At 41.1% G+C, this 14080-nt stretch overlaps 1 protein-coding gene across 2 annotated transcripts in view; it reads left to right on the top strand.

Moving 5' to 3' along the window:
- Window positions 1–390: 390 nt before the first annotated feature.
- Window positions 391–14080, top strand: part of UPF3A (UPF3A regulator of nonsense mediated mRNA decay) — a 39597-nt gene continuing 25907 nt past the window's right edge. For both annotated transcript variants that reach the window (XM_067563636.1, XM_067563635.1), the window contains exons 1-2: window positions 391–600; window positions 1912–2018. In XM_067563636.1, coding sequence (XP_067419737.1) covers window positions 403–600; window positions 1912–2018 — 305 coding nt within the window. In that variant the 5' untranslated portion in view covers window positions 391–402. The remainder of the gene's footprint in view (window positions 601–1911; window positions 2019–14080) is intronic.

The raw sequence follows: 14080 nt of genomic DNA, 5'->3' as shown, positions 1-14080 counted from the left end.
GCCAGGCCCGGCAGCTGTGAACACGGCGGAAGCGCAGCTCTGCGGACGGCGGGGGTGCAAAGAGCTTGCGAGGACCGGACCCCACCTCAGGCTCGGCAGGGCGAGGTGAGCCCGGCCCTGCCTGCAGCCGCCGCCTCTAGTCGTGCTGCCCCGTGCTCAGCAGCAGCCAGCGCAGCGCTGCTCCAGCCGGGCCCGGCGCGCGCGCGCGCTGCCCGTGGTAACCCCACGCCTCGCTCTAGCTGGGTTCATGGGCTGCCTCAGCCCGGAGCCCGGCGCCTGCCCACCCGCCCTTGGCAGCGCCCTGGGTGAAATCTCGCGAGACTCTGACTACTCGCCTCGGCAGGGGAAGAAGGAGGGCGGCGGCGGTTCTCGCGAGGTTTCGCTGCGGCGGGCGGCGGCTCCATGAGGTCAGAGCGGGAGGCCGCCGGGCCGGGGCTGTCGCGCGGAGGCGGCCGGGAGAAACGGCTCATGGAGATCCCGCTCCGGCGGGAGTCACCGCGCCGGGAGCCCGAGACCCCCCCGCCGGCCCCGGGGTCGCCCCCGCCGCCTCAGCCGGCCCTGGGCAAACAGCGGGAGGAGAAGAGAGCGGCGCTGAGCAAAGTGAGCGGCCGGGCCGGCGCGTCAGCACCAGGGACAGCGCGCGGCGGGGTCGGTTGCCGCCTGGGAGGGAGGGGGGCATGGAACAGAGTGGAGTGGGGTGGGGGATTTGCCTGAGTGAGGGGGGATGGGCACGTGGGCAGGGGTTTGTCTGGGGGGGGGGAGGGGCGGGGAGGAGGGTTTGTGCGCGGGGTGCCCGTTCTTGAATGATGGGCAGCGCTTCTGTGGCGTCTTGTGAGACTCTACTCGGGCTGCGGGGGTGGGGGAGGGGCAGGTTTTCTACCCCCAGAGGTTTAGCATCGTGTGTTTAGCAGGCAGTGTGGTGGTCTGTGGTTGGAGCAGGATCTGGGCCTCAGGGGCTCGGTGCCTCAGTTTGCCCATCTGCAAAACAAGAAGGAGGATACTTGTCCACTTGTGTCAAATGCTTTGAGTTATAAGCAGTACCACTGCAAACCTGCTTGCCTCGTCACATTTTAAGAGTTCAAAATCATGGCTGACAAATGCTGTGGCAAAGCAACAGGGAGGCGAGGAGTAGGGAATTTGCCTGCGGGAGGGGTGCATGCAAAGCACGACATCAACCTTACTTTTTTTTATAATATGACTTTCATCTAAGCACTTTACAAGTAATTCTCACAAAATTCTTTACAAAGTGGGAAACTGAGGCACAGAAAGGCAGTGTGACTTGCATAAAGTCAGACAGTGCATGAAAGCTGGGAACAGAACACACAAATCCTGACCTCCCATTTCCTTGCTCTACACATTTGACAGCACTTCATCCCTATGTTTTTTCATGCAAATTGTATCTCTAACAGTTTTATGGAATTAAATGGTACAAGACAGTAGGCCACATATAGCATGTACTTATTTTATTCTCGCAACAAAAATGTTATGAGAAATTTACTTTGTGTTAAATCATTTTATAAAGAGAAAATGTATGTATTTTGTGTATTTAGTGATTTAATTTGATTACACGTAATTTGTTAATATATTTTATGCTCAGCTCAACTATAGTTACTTCTAACCTTTCTGTTAAAAGATTTCAATTGTCCTACAATTATACTGCTTGTGTTAGCTATCATTCCCTCATGTGTATGTAACAGAAACATAGAAATTAGAGACAGCAAAGAACTGTTAGATCATCCAGTCCATCTTTCTCCGAGTGTAGGTGTCTATGGTAAGACTGCATCCCATTGAAATTCTCTGTTCTCAGGAGTTTTCAGAAAGATGCAGTGTAATTTGTTTACTATTTGACACTATTTAAATATTTAGATTAGCACTAAATATGTCTTCATTTTTAATTATGTTACTTTACAGGTAGTTATTCGCCGGCTTCCTCCTAGCCTAACCAAGGAGCAACTAGAAGAGCAGTTACATCCACTACCTGCCCACGATTATTTTGAATTTTGCACTGCTGATCCCAGGTGAGGAGGAGTTGTTTATCAGCACTAAGAAGGAAAGAGTTTCTATGGGTTTGTAAACAACTTATTTCACTAAGGTACCGTGGGCATAATCATGTAACAAATGTATGTATTGTGTCTATGAAGTCTCTATCTTTTTTGTTTTAGTTAGTTAGTTATGTAGTGTTTATATATGTATATATATAAAACTAGAACAAATGTGAGAATTTTGTTGAAAATAGTCATGTTTGTTCCAGTTTTCACTGGTGAAGTAGAACAGAGATTTTCCTAAACTTCTTGTACACCTTGTATGACTTATTCTCTTTCTTGGTGTTGAGCTGGGCAAATACTACAGCCATTTTTCCATGAGTGTTTATTTGAATTTAAAATGAATTAATTTCTTCATTGTTCACATCTCGTTGCTTTCTACAGGCTTTCAAGCAATCAAGTTTTATTCATATGGATGTACAGAAAAAATCTCCTTTTAAATTTACACAGCTAGACACTCAGTGATAGAGTCATAGGTTTCTAGATTCCAAGGCCAGAAAGTACTTCTGGTATAATACTTCCTGTATTGTGACTCCTGTATAACACAGGACATAAAACTTCCCCAAAATAATTCCTAGGACCTATCTTTTAGAGAAACATCCAATCTTGATTTCAAAATTGTCAGTGATAAAGAATCCACCATGACCCTGACTAAATTGTTCCAGTGGTTAATTATTCTCATCTTTTAAGAATTTACACCTTATTTCCAGTCTTAATTTGTCTACCTTCAGTTTCCAGCCGTTGGATTGTGTTATTCCTTTCTCTGCTATATTGAAGAGCCCATTATTAAATATATGTTCCCCATGTAAAATGCTTACGCACTGTAATCAAGTCATCCCTTAGCTTTTTAAGCTGATTATCCAGCGTGACCCCCAAATCTTTTTCATTGCTTGCCAGGTAGAGTTCCCCATCCTGTAAGTATGGCCTACATTCTTTGTTCCTACGTGTATACATTTACATTTAGAGGTTACTAAAACACATACTGTTTGTTTGCAACCAATTTACCAAGTGATCCAGATCTCTCTGAATCAGTGACCTGTCCTCTTCATTGTTTACCACTCCCCCAATTTTTGAGTCATCTGCAAACTTTATCAGTGATGATTTTATGTTTTCTTCCAGGTCATTGATAAAATTGTTAAATAGCATAGGGCTAAGAACTGATTCCTGTGGGATCCCACTGGAAACACACCCTCTCAGTGATGATTCCCCATTTACAATTACATTTTGAGAGCTATCAATTAGCCAGTTTTTAATCCATTTAATATATGCCATGTTAATTTTATATTCTATTTTTTTTAATCAAAATGTTGTGTGGTATCAAGTCAAATGTCTTACAAAAGTCTAAGTATATTACATCAACCCTATTATCTTTATTAATCAAACTTGTAATCTCATTAAAAATATATCAAGTTAGTTTGACAGGATCTGTTTTCCGTAAACCCACATTGATTTGCATTCATAACATTATTCTCCTTTAGTTCCTTATTAATCAAATCCAGTATCAGACACTATCTTAGCTAGAATTGATGTCAGGCTCACAAGCCTACAATTACTGGGGTCATCCCATTTACCCTTTTTAAAAATGTGCACGTTTGTGGTCTTCCAGTCCTTTGGCATCTTCCCAGTGCTCCAAGAATCATTGAAAACCAACATTAATGTCTAACATATTATTAATTATTTCATTAGCAATTTCAAAAATAATTAAAATAAGAAGGTTAACTAACAAAAGGTATAAATTAAGGTTGCTAATACTTTTATTTAATATGCATGGTTCCATAAATGTTAAGACATCATTCACTGGCTAACAAAACAAATTTTAGAAAGGGAGGAAAAGTACAATTAATGCAACCTAAATACTCTGAACATTGTCATATAGCAATGGTACATGGATATGTATTCTAAATTAATAGAGTGTGCAGTGTATAGCTGTGCATATCTGACATTTTCTTCTTAGAAAATTGTCCCTGGAAGATCCAAACCAATGGCATGCCCACACCTCTGGCTATGACCCTAGAACTGTTTTTTGGCAATGACTATTGGAGCTCCAAGCCCCTCAGACATGGAACCATCAACTGAGGGGGAATAGTTCCTGACTGCCAAATTTCCTTTCTATTCACGTCTGTGGTTGCTCCAGACTTGTAATTTTTAAGTATAGCAGTTTAAAAAAAGGAAGTTTTAATTCATTAAGTGTTAGATTTACTGTAAGTTAATGTAGAGTAGTTTTTGTTATTTTTACTTATTTAGTCTGTCAGTCTAGGCTGCTAGAACTCCAACCTGGAGTTTGGCAGATACTGAAAAAGGCAAGGATTCAAGGACACTCTATCTGTAATGGATCAGCACTCTTAAGCTCCTCTATGTTTAGAAATGGGACACTATGTAGACTCCTGGTCAGCCGGTGCTAGTCTTTCCAGTAGATATTGGAAAAATAGCAAAGCAGATTGAAACTTCTTCTCCTAAAGGAGTCTCTCTGTTCTCAATGGATTTGTTTGGTTATATGCCAGAAAATGTTCCAGGCAGGTTGATCAGCCAGGGCACTTATGTCTGGGGCACAAGTCTATAGGGAACCATCATTCCTCAAAAGTTAGGAAACTGAAAGCAAGTAATAGATTTAAAGTTTATTTTTGTCTCTTCACATTTATGCAAATAAATATTTTGTGTGCAGAAATATCTAACTGAAGGCTACTATCTGATCTTTGTCTGGCTTATTTAACTGCCTCTGTGCCAGGACTCTGGTGAGGGCTTTTGCAAATTCATTCCATGCTGTGTCAATCATTGTCCTCTCCAATATGGAAAATAACAGAACATATGTAACAGAAACACTGATATGTGGATTATGTAACCAACAAAGTTTTAATTTTGAGTGTTGAGCACCAAAACATCAAAATTGTCAAGTAAATGTGAACAGCAATTAAATATGAAGAAGTTGCATTTTGCTCATGGACACTGCATATGTAGAAAAATGGACTAAATAACTTGAGTAAATTATTTAGTGTGAACTATTTTCTCAGCTGTAGTGCTTACAATATGCTCATGACTTGCTGATGCTGCTGTCACCATTCACCTGTCTCTGAAGAGGCAGATCATTCTGTATCGGTGGAAGAAAGATGAGGGCGCACTTAAAACACTTTTTAAAAATGTTTCTGCTTTACAGAATTACTCTTGACAAGTATAGCAAAAAGCACAAAGAAAATAAAGCTGCATTTTCAAATGTTATTGGTTTACTATATTTTGAGGTGTTGAAAACTGAATATATATTTTTTAGAAAATAGGGAAAAGAAACACAAAAGACTCTGACATCTATTACTTGGGATGTCAGATTTTTTTTATTGCTTCCTGTGACTGCTTTAGTAAACTAATGATCTGTAGGGTTGGACTGGGTGGCACTTTCTCCCTCTGTGATTTGTATTCAGATTTTGTGCTCAGTCATCATTGAGACATCTCCACAGAGGCTTAGGCTTTATCTACATGGAAATTGTTTTTGGTATATCTTTGGATTTTTCAACATGAGCTGCCTTGTGTCCACACACAAACAATCTTTTTTTAATTTATCTTGCATCTTATCCCGCTATGATTAATCTGCTTTTGTAACAACATAACACAATTTCTGAATGAGTTATACTCCTATAAAGTTTGTGTGGATACATCCCCAATTTGAATTAACTTACAGTCGTCCCACTAATATCCCATACTGCATTGCTTCACATTAGTTTTGTCTGTCTGGTTACCTGTGAATTCTCCAATGCTCTGGGATCATTTTGACTGGCTATCTCCCCTCTGTTTCATTGCTGGCACACTCCAAGTCCATCTGCTTGCAACTTCAGTTCATGGCTAATTCACAGATCCTGAGTCCATTACCCAGTATGAGCCACTATGAGCCACCATGACCCATGCTTCCACATGGCCACAGCAAGAGATCCTGGACTTCCTTGTCATCTGGGGAAAGGAGCAAGTTTGGTTTCATCTTTCCAGCAGTCACTGGAATGCAAAAATCTGTAAGCGTCTATCAGATCAAAAACAGGAGAAAGAATACTCCCAGGAGACATGCCAATGCCACACCAAAGCCAAAGAACTGCAGCAGAATTACAAAAACACCAAAGACAAAATCAAAATTCCAGTACACATGCCTATTATGAAGAGTTGGATCAGATTTTTGCCACAGAGGCCACCACAAAACCCTAGTATACGTTGGACAGTTTGGCCACAGTCTGCAGTGAGCCCGGCATGCCTTGAGAAAACCCCACAGGAGGCCTTGAACCCCCAGGCAGGAGAAAATTCCTCTGGACAACCAAGATTTCTTCAACATCCTTACAGCTAGCCGGAGACTCAGTCAGAGATACCTCCCCGTTGCCCAACCAGGGAGACAATACTGCAGAGGAGATCTCATCCTGTAAGTATTAAGTACTATATTACAGTTGTCTGTCCCATTCATGCTGTTTAGGGGGATTTGGAAAACTTTCTTCTGGTTACTGGCTGTGCCCCGTTATGTCTGGCAGATATTGTCACAGCCGAGGATGGACATGTCTGCCCCATGCAACGTTCTTTGGTGTCCACTTGCTTGGCTTTTCTCCAGCCCTCACAGCATGTCCAAAATGGCACTCAAGACAGAAAATTGAACAGTTAAAAGTGGAATTTTTAATCCCAAAAATATTTAGTCTCATGCCGATAGACCAAAACATGTAACATCCTACTTTCCCATGCTGCTTAATGTTCCCTACCCCTCATCTGCCTCTTCCTCCTTTCCCTGCTTCTCATTCTTGTGGTGCTGTAAAAGATAGCGGCCTTGCAGCTGTGAAAAAAAATTAAAAAGACAAATGCATTGCATCTGAGTCAGTTTTATTGTAGCAAAACTAAAAGCAAGAAGTACACCAGTAGAAAATGCTTGTAAAACCACAGTTTAGTCATTGCTCTGGGCTTTTTTAGATTTTAAGATATTCAGACATGTAAAGTTAAACATGTTAAATTGGCCACTTGAGATTACAGAGGCTCTTTTAGGCCTTTTATATTGCATAGGCTCTATAAAGTATTTGTGATTTGCAGGGTTTACAAAAGGCATCTTTTCATGAAGCACTCATTCGTTGCGTTGTTAAACACATTGAACTGTTAAACAGGACATTCATCATAGCTGCAAAATTCTATATTTTTTATAGCACATTTTGTTCTAATCACTTGGTATTATAAAGGAGAATTTTTGGCAAAGATAGCAGTCTAGTTTGGCATGTGTATGACAAGTCGATGATATTTTCTTAGGGCCACCCATCTAGGTAGTGTTTCCCTTCCATTAAGTAACAGTTTGAAAGGGCACCATCCTAGCATGTAGCAATGTTGCATATCTTCTCAGTTGTCCCTGTACCTTTCTGAACAGGACCTTTCTCTGCCTCTTAAGAACTTGCCTCAGGATAATATTCTCCATTTAAGGACAGCCACCAGGGGTGTACATACAATTACTAGCCTAACCCTTGGGAAACAGCACTCTCCATCCTTCCCACACCCAAAAAATTGTATAAGGAGTCATTTAAAGGGTATCTCTACACCATGGTGCAGGGACCCGATCAAAGGCAAAACAACTTAAAATTGTCTTACCATCTTCTAGCACACCAGGCTAGACAATAGAATTCCAAAATGGATAATTTGATGATAAATAATAGAAGTAACCTATCACTGTTGGCATGATGGCTAATATTGGTACAGTAACTGCTTTATTGTGTCTCTGTTCTCATAGCAACTGGTGTGGCATGGCCCACATAAAGAGGAGTGTTATCAGTAGCTGAGTGCCTGGCCAACCTCCGAGGGAAGAGAAAGGATGAAGGAGGAGATATTTGGTGATCTCATGAATGGGTCCTAGCAGAAAGAATAAAAACCAAAGGATTGGAGGGGAAAGCACACTTCATGACAGCAGCTCCAACAGTTTGATTTACCAACAACACCACCAAACTGGTTAGTTACAGACCAGTAGCAATTGGATATGGCAAATTTCCAGATGGCAATGTGGTCACGTACTTCTCCACACTGAGAGGAACTCTCATATGAGTGATTTGGCACTGCAGCTCTGAGGTGACCTCTGTTTAGATTCCAGGAAACTGGCCTTCCACTTCCTGAAGTTCTGCAACCACTGCTGGTCATACCAGGACTGCAGTCAGTGCTGGTTGGCCAGCCCCCAAAACAGTGTGTCATTGAGTGAAGCCAGTCCAGTAATATGTCATGCAGAAATAAATGCTTGGTTTCATTCTCTTCCTCCTCTAGCAGTATCCATGTGGAATCTCAGAGAGTGATCATGTTCTTCCTTCTCCTCCAAAGCCATCCGCCTGCATGATTACTTATACATCTGGTAATCGCTGTTTGTATTAATCAATGTGTTATTCATAATTAATCATGGTGTTCCATGCTGCCTGATAGCAATTTGAAACTGAAACAGTTGAAAATGATTAGCTAGTGAAAGCCAGACCAGTTTTGGGATACTGTGGAAGGAATCATCAGAATTTGACACCAAATCCCAGAAGTCCAGTAGACATCCCACAATCCAACATGATAAACAATCCATACTATTGAGTATAGAACAGTGCATCCTGGGATACCTGCCCAGAATGATGTGCACTTTTTTCAAAAAAGCACAGTACTGTGTGGATGCTACGATTCACAAAGGAAGTAGCTTAAACCACTTCAGACAAAGCAGTGTTGATGCACTCTTTTGGTTTGATTATACCTGTATAATTATAGAGAAAAAAACTTTACTGAAAATCTGTCCCTTGAAGACGGGGTCTAAGGGCCCAATCTTGTGGGTTTTCGAGTGCCTCTTGAAAAGCACCTAGAGTAGAGCACTTTTTCCAGAACTTCCAAAGGACAATGGCTATTTTAGGGTGGATAGGGTTAGTATACTTTCAATCATCCACACAAAGTGCAAGGCAGCAAAGAATCTGGTCCAGTGTATTTTAGCTTAACATCACAATGTATGCACACAATTCTTTGATATTGACTGGAATCAAAATGAATAGCTGATTGGCATATTTGTATTAAATTGTAATTGCAGATTTAGTAGTTCATGTGTTATTTATTTAACTCTTACTTTTTTTATTTTAGCTAACTGTATATATTATTTTAAAATGGCTGTCTGCTCCTATTCCTAATCCAGGAATTTTTGCAGAATGACAAGAGATTAAACAATAGAGTATTAATTTAAAGAATATAAAGGTACTTCCATAGAAGTAAAGGTTTAAGCTTTGGTGTGTAGCATATTCACTTCTGCCATGCAGAGATTAACATCAATGTGCCAGGCATTTTTGGGACAGGGTGGACAGAGTATAGAAGGGCTAATGGTTACAGGGGAAGTATTGGCAGATAAGCATCACATCCTTGTATGCCTCATTGGGCACTGAGCATCAACGAGTAAGGCTGGATATTGGAAATAAAGTTCACTCAAAGGTGCTGCATATCACTGGCTATTCAGCAGAAACCAACAGAACAGTGTGATGCTGAAGAAGAGAATACAGCCAGTAACATTCATGTGTATGGGCAGGGTACTATATATGTAGAGAATGCCCTAAACAGTGTCGCAAACAAGCCAGCTCCATATGCAGTAAATCTGTCTGATAAACATGTGGCATGGTTAGAGCCCTGTGCAGATACACAAATGTGGATCCGCATCCACCCCAATCAGCTTATCTCTGAACACCATCCTCAGTCTATGTCATCCACACCTGCACACACCCACAACTCTGGGGCCCCCAATCAGCTGTTTGAAGGCCAGCCCCACTGCAGCCTTTGCTGCTGATCAGCTGTTCAGGGGCCAGCCCTTCCTGGCAGCTGCCCAACAGCTGATCAGCGGTAGGGGAGACCTGTGAAACAGCTGATTGATTGGTGGTCCGCAGAGGAGCCCTGCCAAAGAGCTGATCGGTAGGGCTCCCCTGTGGGCTGCCAATCAGCTGTTCCGTGGTTCCCCTGCCAGCCGCTGATCAACCAGCTGTTTCATGGGGCTCCTCTTCCTGCTGGCTGCCAATCAATCATGTTCAGCAGGGCTTCCTGCGACAAGGGAACCCAACCGAACAGCTGATTGGTGGCCCACAGGGAAGCCCCAGGGAATAGCTGATCGGCAGCTATCCCCCACCCCCATCTCAAAGGCAGGGAATCAGCCTCAAAAGTTATCAGCTGCAGACAGCTGCTTCCCTGCCTTTAGAGCCACATCCAATCCACCATCTGCAAAAAAATGATCCGTGGCTATAAAGCGGATATCCACAGATTTGCAAGGCTATAGGCATGGTTGCACAGCAATGGTATATGCTGCAAACATGTGACAACAAAGAAAAATCTGCAGGAACACCAAGACACACAACCTCATGAAGCTGCATTTCAAGAATAGTATATAATGTACACTATTGGGCACCTCAAAAGAGGAGTATAAAATGGAAATCTTGATAACTTTCACACCTCTCACATTTCCCAGATTACAACAATGATCTGTGACTGGCTGGCCCTACCTCTCCGATTCATCTCCTAGAAATAAGGTATCTTGGGGTTTGTCTGTGGAACTGGCTTCATTTGAGGAGTGAACCCACAATTGCTAAGTACTCTCATAGCCATACCTGTTTATTGAAATATACCAACTATAGCTGGGGAGAATCCCACTTTGATAGTGCAATTTTGCACGCATGTTTTTGCATTTTTGTGCGATACTTACTTATGCTGTGGGAAGTGATTTTGACTCATAATATTTTAAAGATTTTATTACTGTAAATCTTGTGGCTAACTGGATCCCTTCAAAACTTGCAAGATGATTTTTGAAGTCTTTATTTTCCGGAATACAGAATCCTATCCACTCTTTCCAGTAGTCATGGATTTTACTTCTGCTAACAACAATAATAAAAGCTTAATGTAAAATAAAATTCATTGTTTTAAATGTTTGACTCCACTGTGACATGTATTCGCTTTTACAAATATAAGTGCAAAAGGACAGAAAAATATTGCTCTTTTGTGTGTTGAGGGAAAAAAAAGATTGTGGCGCCAAAGCAAGCGGAAAACATCTCCTACTGAATTATCAGGTGTTTAGAAATGTTTCTGAGGGAATAAACGTTTTTTGATTTTCTGTTCTCTTTTGCAATGATTACTGCTCAGTGTCGAGGTTCCTGGTATTTTATAGGTAATAAGTACTTGATCCTAAAGAGTCCTGAGCACCTTCAACTCCAGTGTAAAGAATGTGGAAATTGAGGGTGTTCTGCAAGATCAGGATCTAAAAAAGGCAAAAAATATTTTTCTTTTCTGCAAACAGCAGTGTACTAGTCCTAAGTTCGTATACAAAACCTGCATTAATAGAAGTATTCACCATCTGCTTCCAGAGATATTTGGCAGCTGGTCGAAATGCATGCAAATCTGGGGCACGGCAGTTTCCTTAAGGGACAGAATGATCTATAGTGTTCCCTTCAGTTATACTTCTAATTTTTTTTGGACAATATGAAATAGCAAGAGCTTAAGGGTTAAGGAAATAAGCATGAAATTGCTCTCATTTTTTCTCCACATCTGATGTATTCAAAGAAGCCTGTTTCTGCTTCATATGTCCCAGTGTATTTCTTTAATAGTTCAAATTGTTCATAAAAATATATTAAACATGTTTTCAGTTTTGCCAGACAATCATTTTTCTTGAATGCACAATTACTTTTTGGTATATGCACCAAACAACTTCATTTATTTAGTTAAGAATTTTATTAACAGATTCATTTTTTTAGACTAACGTTGTCTTTAATTCCAGCATTTCTGCTTTGGCAGCAAAGAACAGCAAGCAAAAGTACTTGATATGAGCAGTTTAACTGTGTAATCAAGTTAATCTCTAATAAATACTAAAATATAATTTAGGCTTCAGTTCAGACAAACATCTAAGCATGTTCAACATGAAACACATGAGTACTACTGTGATGACCAAGCACAGAGGAGGGAGCCCCCTGCTTCCTGGGAGATGACAGTTACCCAAAAGTCTTGCTGGTTGCTCCAGCCACCAGCAGCACACATGTGCTCCCTCCAGCATGCCTGTGTGATCTTAACTTAAGTTTTCCTCCAGTGTCAAATCACAAATCCTTTCTGCTTAGAGAGTAACCAAAACTAAGTTAATTTAACTATACTGTTTCTTACTCTACTCTACATGCATATTGAAATTTATCTTAAAAAAGCATTGAATGTTTCCTATTGAAATCAATGTGAGGGAAACTCATTCTGTCATAGTATAGCCTTTTCACAGGGTTATGGCTATCTCCATATAATACACTCAGTGCCATCCACTTGCATAGAAGTGTTGAAATGTCTATCAATATCTTTCAATTAATATTTATTTTATAGATAAATAGATTTATATTTGTAAAATGTATTATTAACATTGGAGTTTTCCTTTAAACTGGTGTCTTTCATAGAGTTATAAATATAAAATTTTTAAAAAATTTATACGTAAATTGAGAAATTTCCCTTTCCCATGCCATTGAGAAATACCCCATTCCTGTAAACACACAAGTGAGTAACTTTCTACTCATATATATAAATACATTCACTCCTGTAAGTGTTTACAGAAGCAAGGCTATATCATTGCTTATTTACCACTAGTGATACATATCTTCCTTATGCTAGGTTTGGCTTCACATCTAGGAGCTTGAACTTCTCTGTGTTGTGTGGAATTAGTGCTCCCTAGAAATGCTAGATAACAAACATTTCATATACAGTAAATGAGTCCATCCCAATAGTTCTGTCTAATTCAGAAGGATCAGAAGTTTTCTTTCGAGTTTGTGTTCTCACGAATCCCACTCTAGCTGTATATTTGCCCCATGTGCACAAGATTGGAATCTTTGAAAAACAGTGTCTGCTGGGCTGCACCTGCACTGTTCATGTCCTTGTGCCCCACACCTGAAGGCAGAAAAGGCAAAGCAGCTGCACCTGTCCTTCTTTTCCCCCTTACTATGTGTGGCAGTGCGGTGGAACAAGAGGTATCTGCCACTACCCTTACTGGGATCTGCCTCAGTCACGAATTAGGTGGCTGGTTAGGGTTAGCTCAACTTTAAATTTTCCCCATTTTTATTTTAGTTCCATCATCACAACAAAAAAATGTTAAAAAAAACCCTGAATTTAATTTGTCCCTCTGAGCAATACAAAATGGTGGAATCAAAGCCCTTGAGCTCAAATTGTGTCCCTCCTGCAACAGTCTCTTTCCACTCACAAAAAACCACAACCATTTTCTATTTTGTCTCATCAAGAGCCATGTGTCAGACTGGTGCTCAATGTGTTGTTCTTTCTCAACAAGAACAAAGTTCAGAGACTCTTGTCTGAAACTATGCCTTCTTGAATAATCCATGAGAGGAACTTTAGACCCTGAAGAGCTAGGATCAACTTCCAGGATGAATCCAACCTCTTCTAAGTTTCTGTCAACCAGCGTCTCTACCAGATGGTGCGCAGCAATCAAGGTTGATACTGGCAAGCATCCTTGGCACCATTGAGCAAGGAACTGGCATCAAATACCACTTCAGTACTGATTACCATCTCAGAACTGAAGACTGGTACTGCCTCATCACCAAGGCAAGAAAGGCTCAAACACCAGGATATAGGCATGGTTCCCAGTGCTTATGTCTTTCTTCCCATAGGAGAGGCACAAAATGTTGCTCTCAAGGGACCAGAGCACTAATCCCATTTGTCCAACAGAGACAAGTGATGCTCATTCAGTCACCAGCTAGGCACCAAAGAGGTCTCATCAATACAAAGAAGGATTGGAATATCATACAGGAAGATTTGAATGACCTTGAAAGCTGGCGTAATAGAAATGGGATAAAATTTAATAGTACAAAGTGCAAGGTTATGCACATAGGGTCTAATAATAAGAATTTCTGGTACAAGCTGGGGGCTTATCAATTGGAAGTGACAGAAGAAGACCTGGGTGTATGGTCAATCACAGAATAACTGTGAGCATCAATGTGATGCAGCTATGAAAAAGGCAAATATGGTCCTAGAACATATCAGGCAAGGCCTTTCCAGTTGACATAGAAAAGTATTAATTCCATTGTACAGGGCATTTGGAATATTGT

Source organism: Emydura macquarii, unplaced genomic scaffold (assembly GCF_026122565.2).
Source record: "Emydura macquarii macquarii isolate MOO-44397 ecotype Brisbane River unplaced genomic scaffold, CSIRO-AGI_Emac_v2 contig_2531, whole genome shotgun sequence".
Lineage (NCBI taxonomy): Eukaryota > Metazoa > Chordata > Testudines > Chelidae > Emydura > Emydura macquarii.
This window is presented reverse-complemented; position numbering and strand designations above follow the sequence as displayed.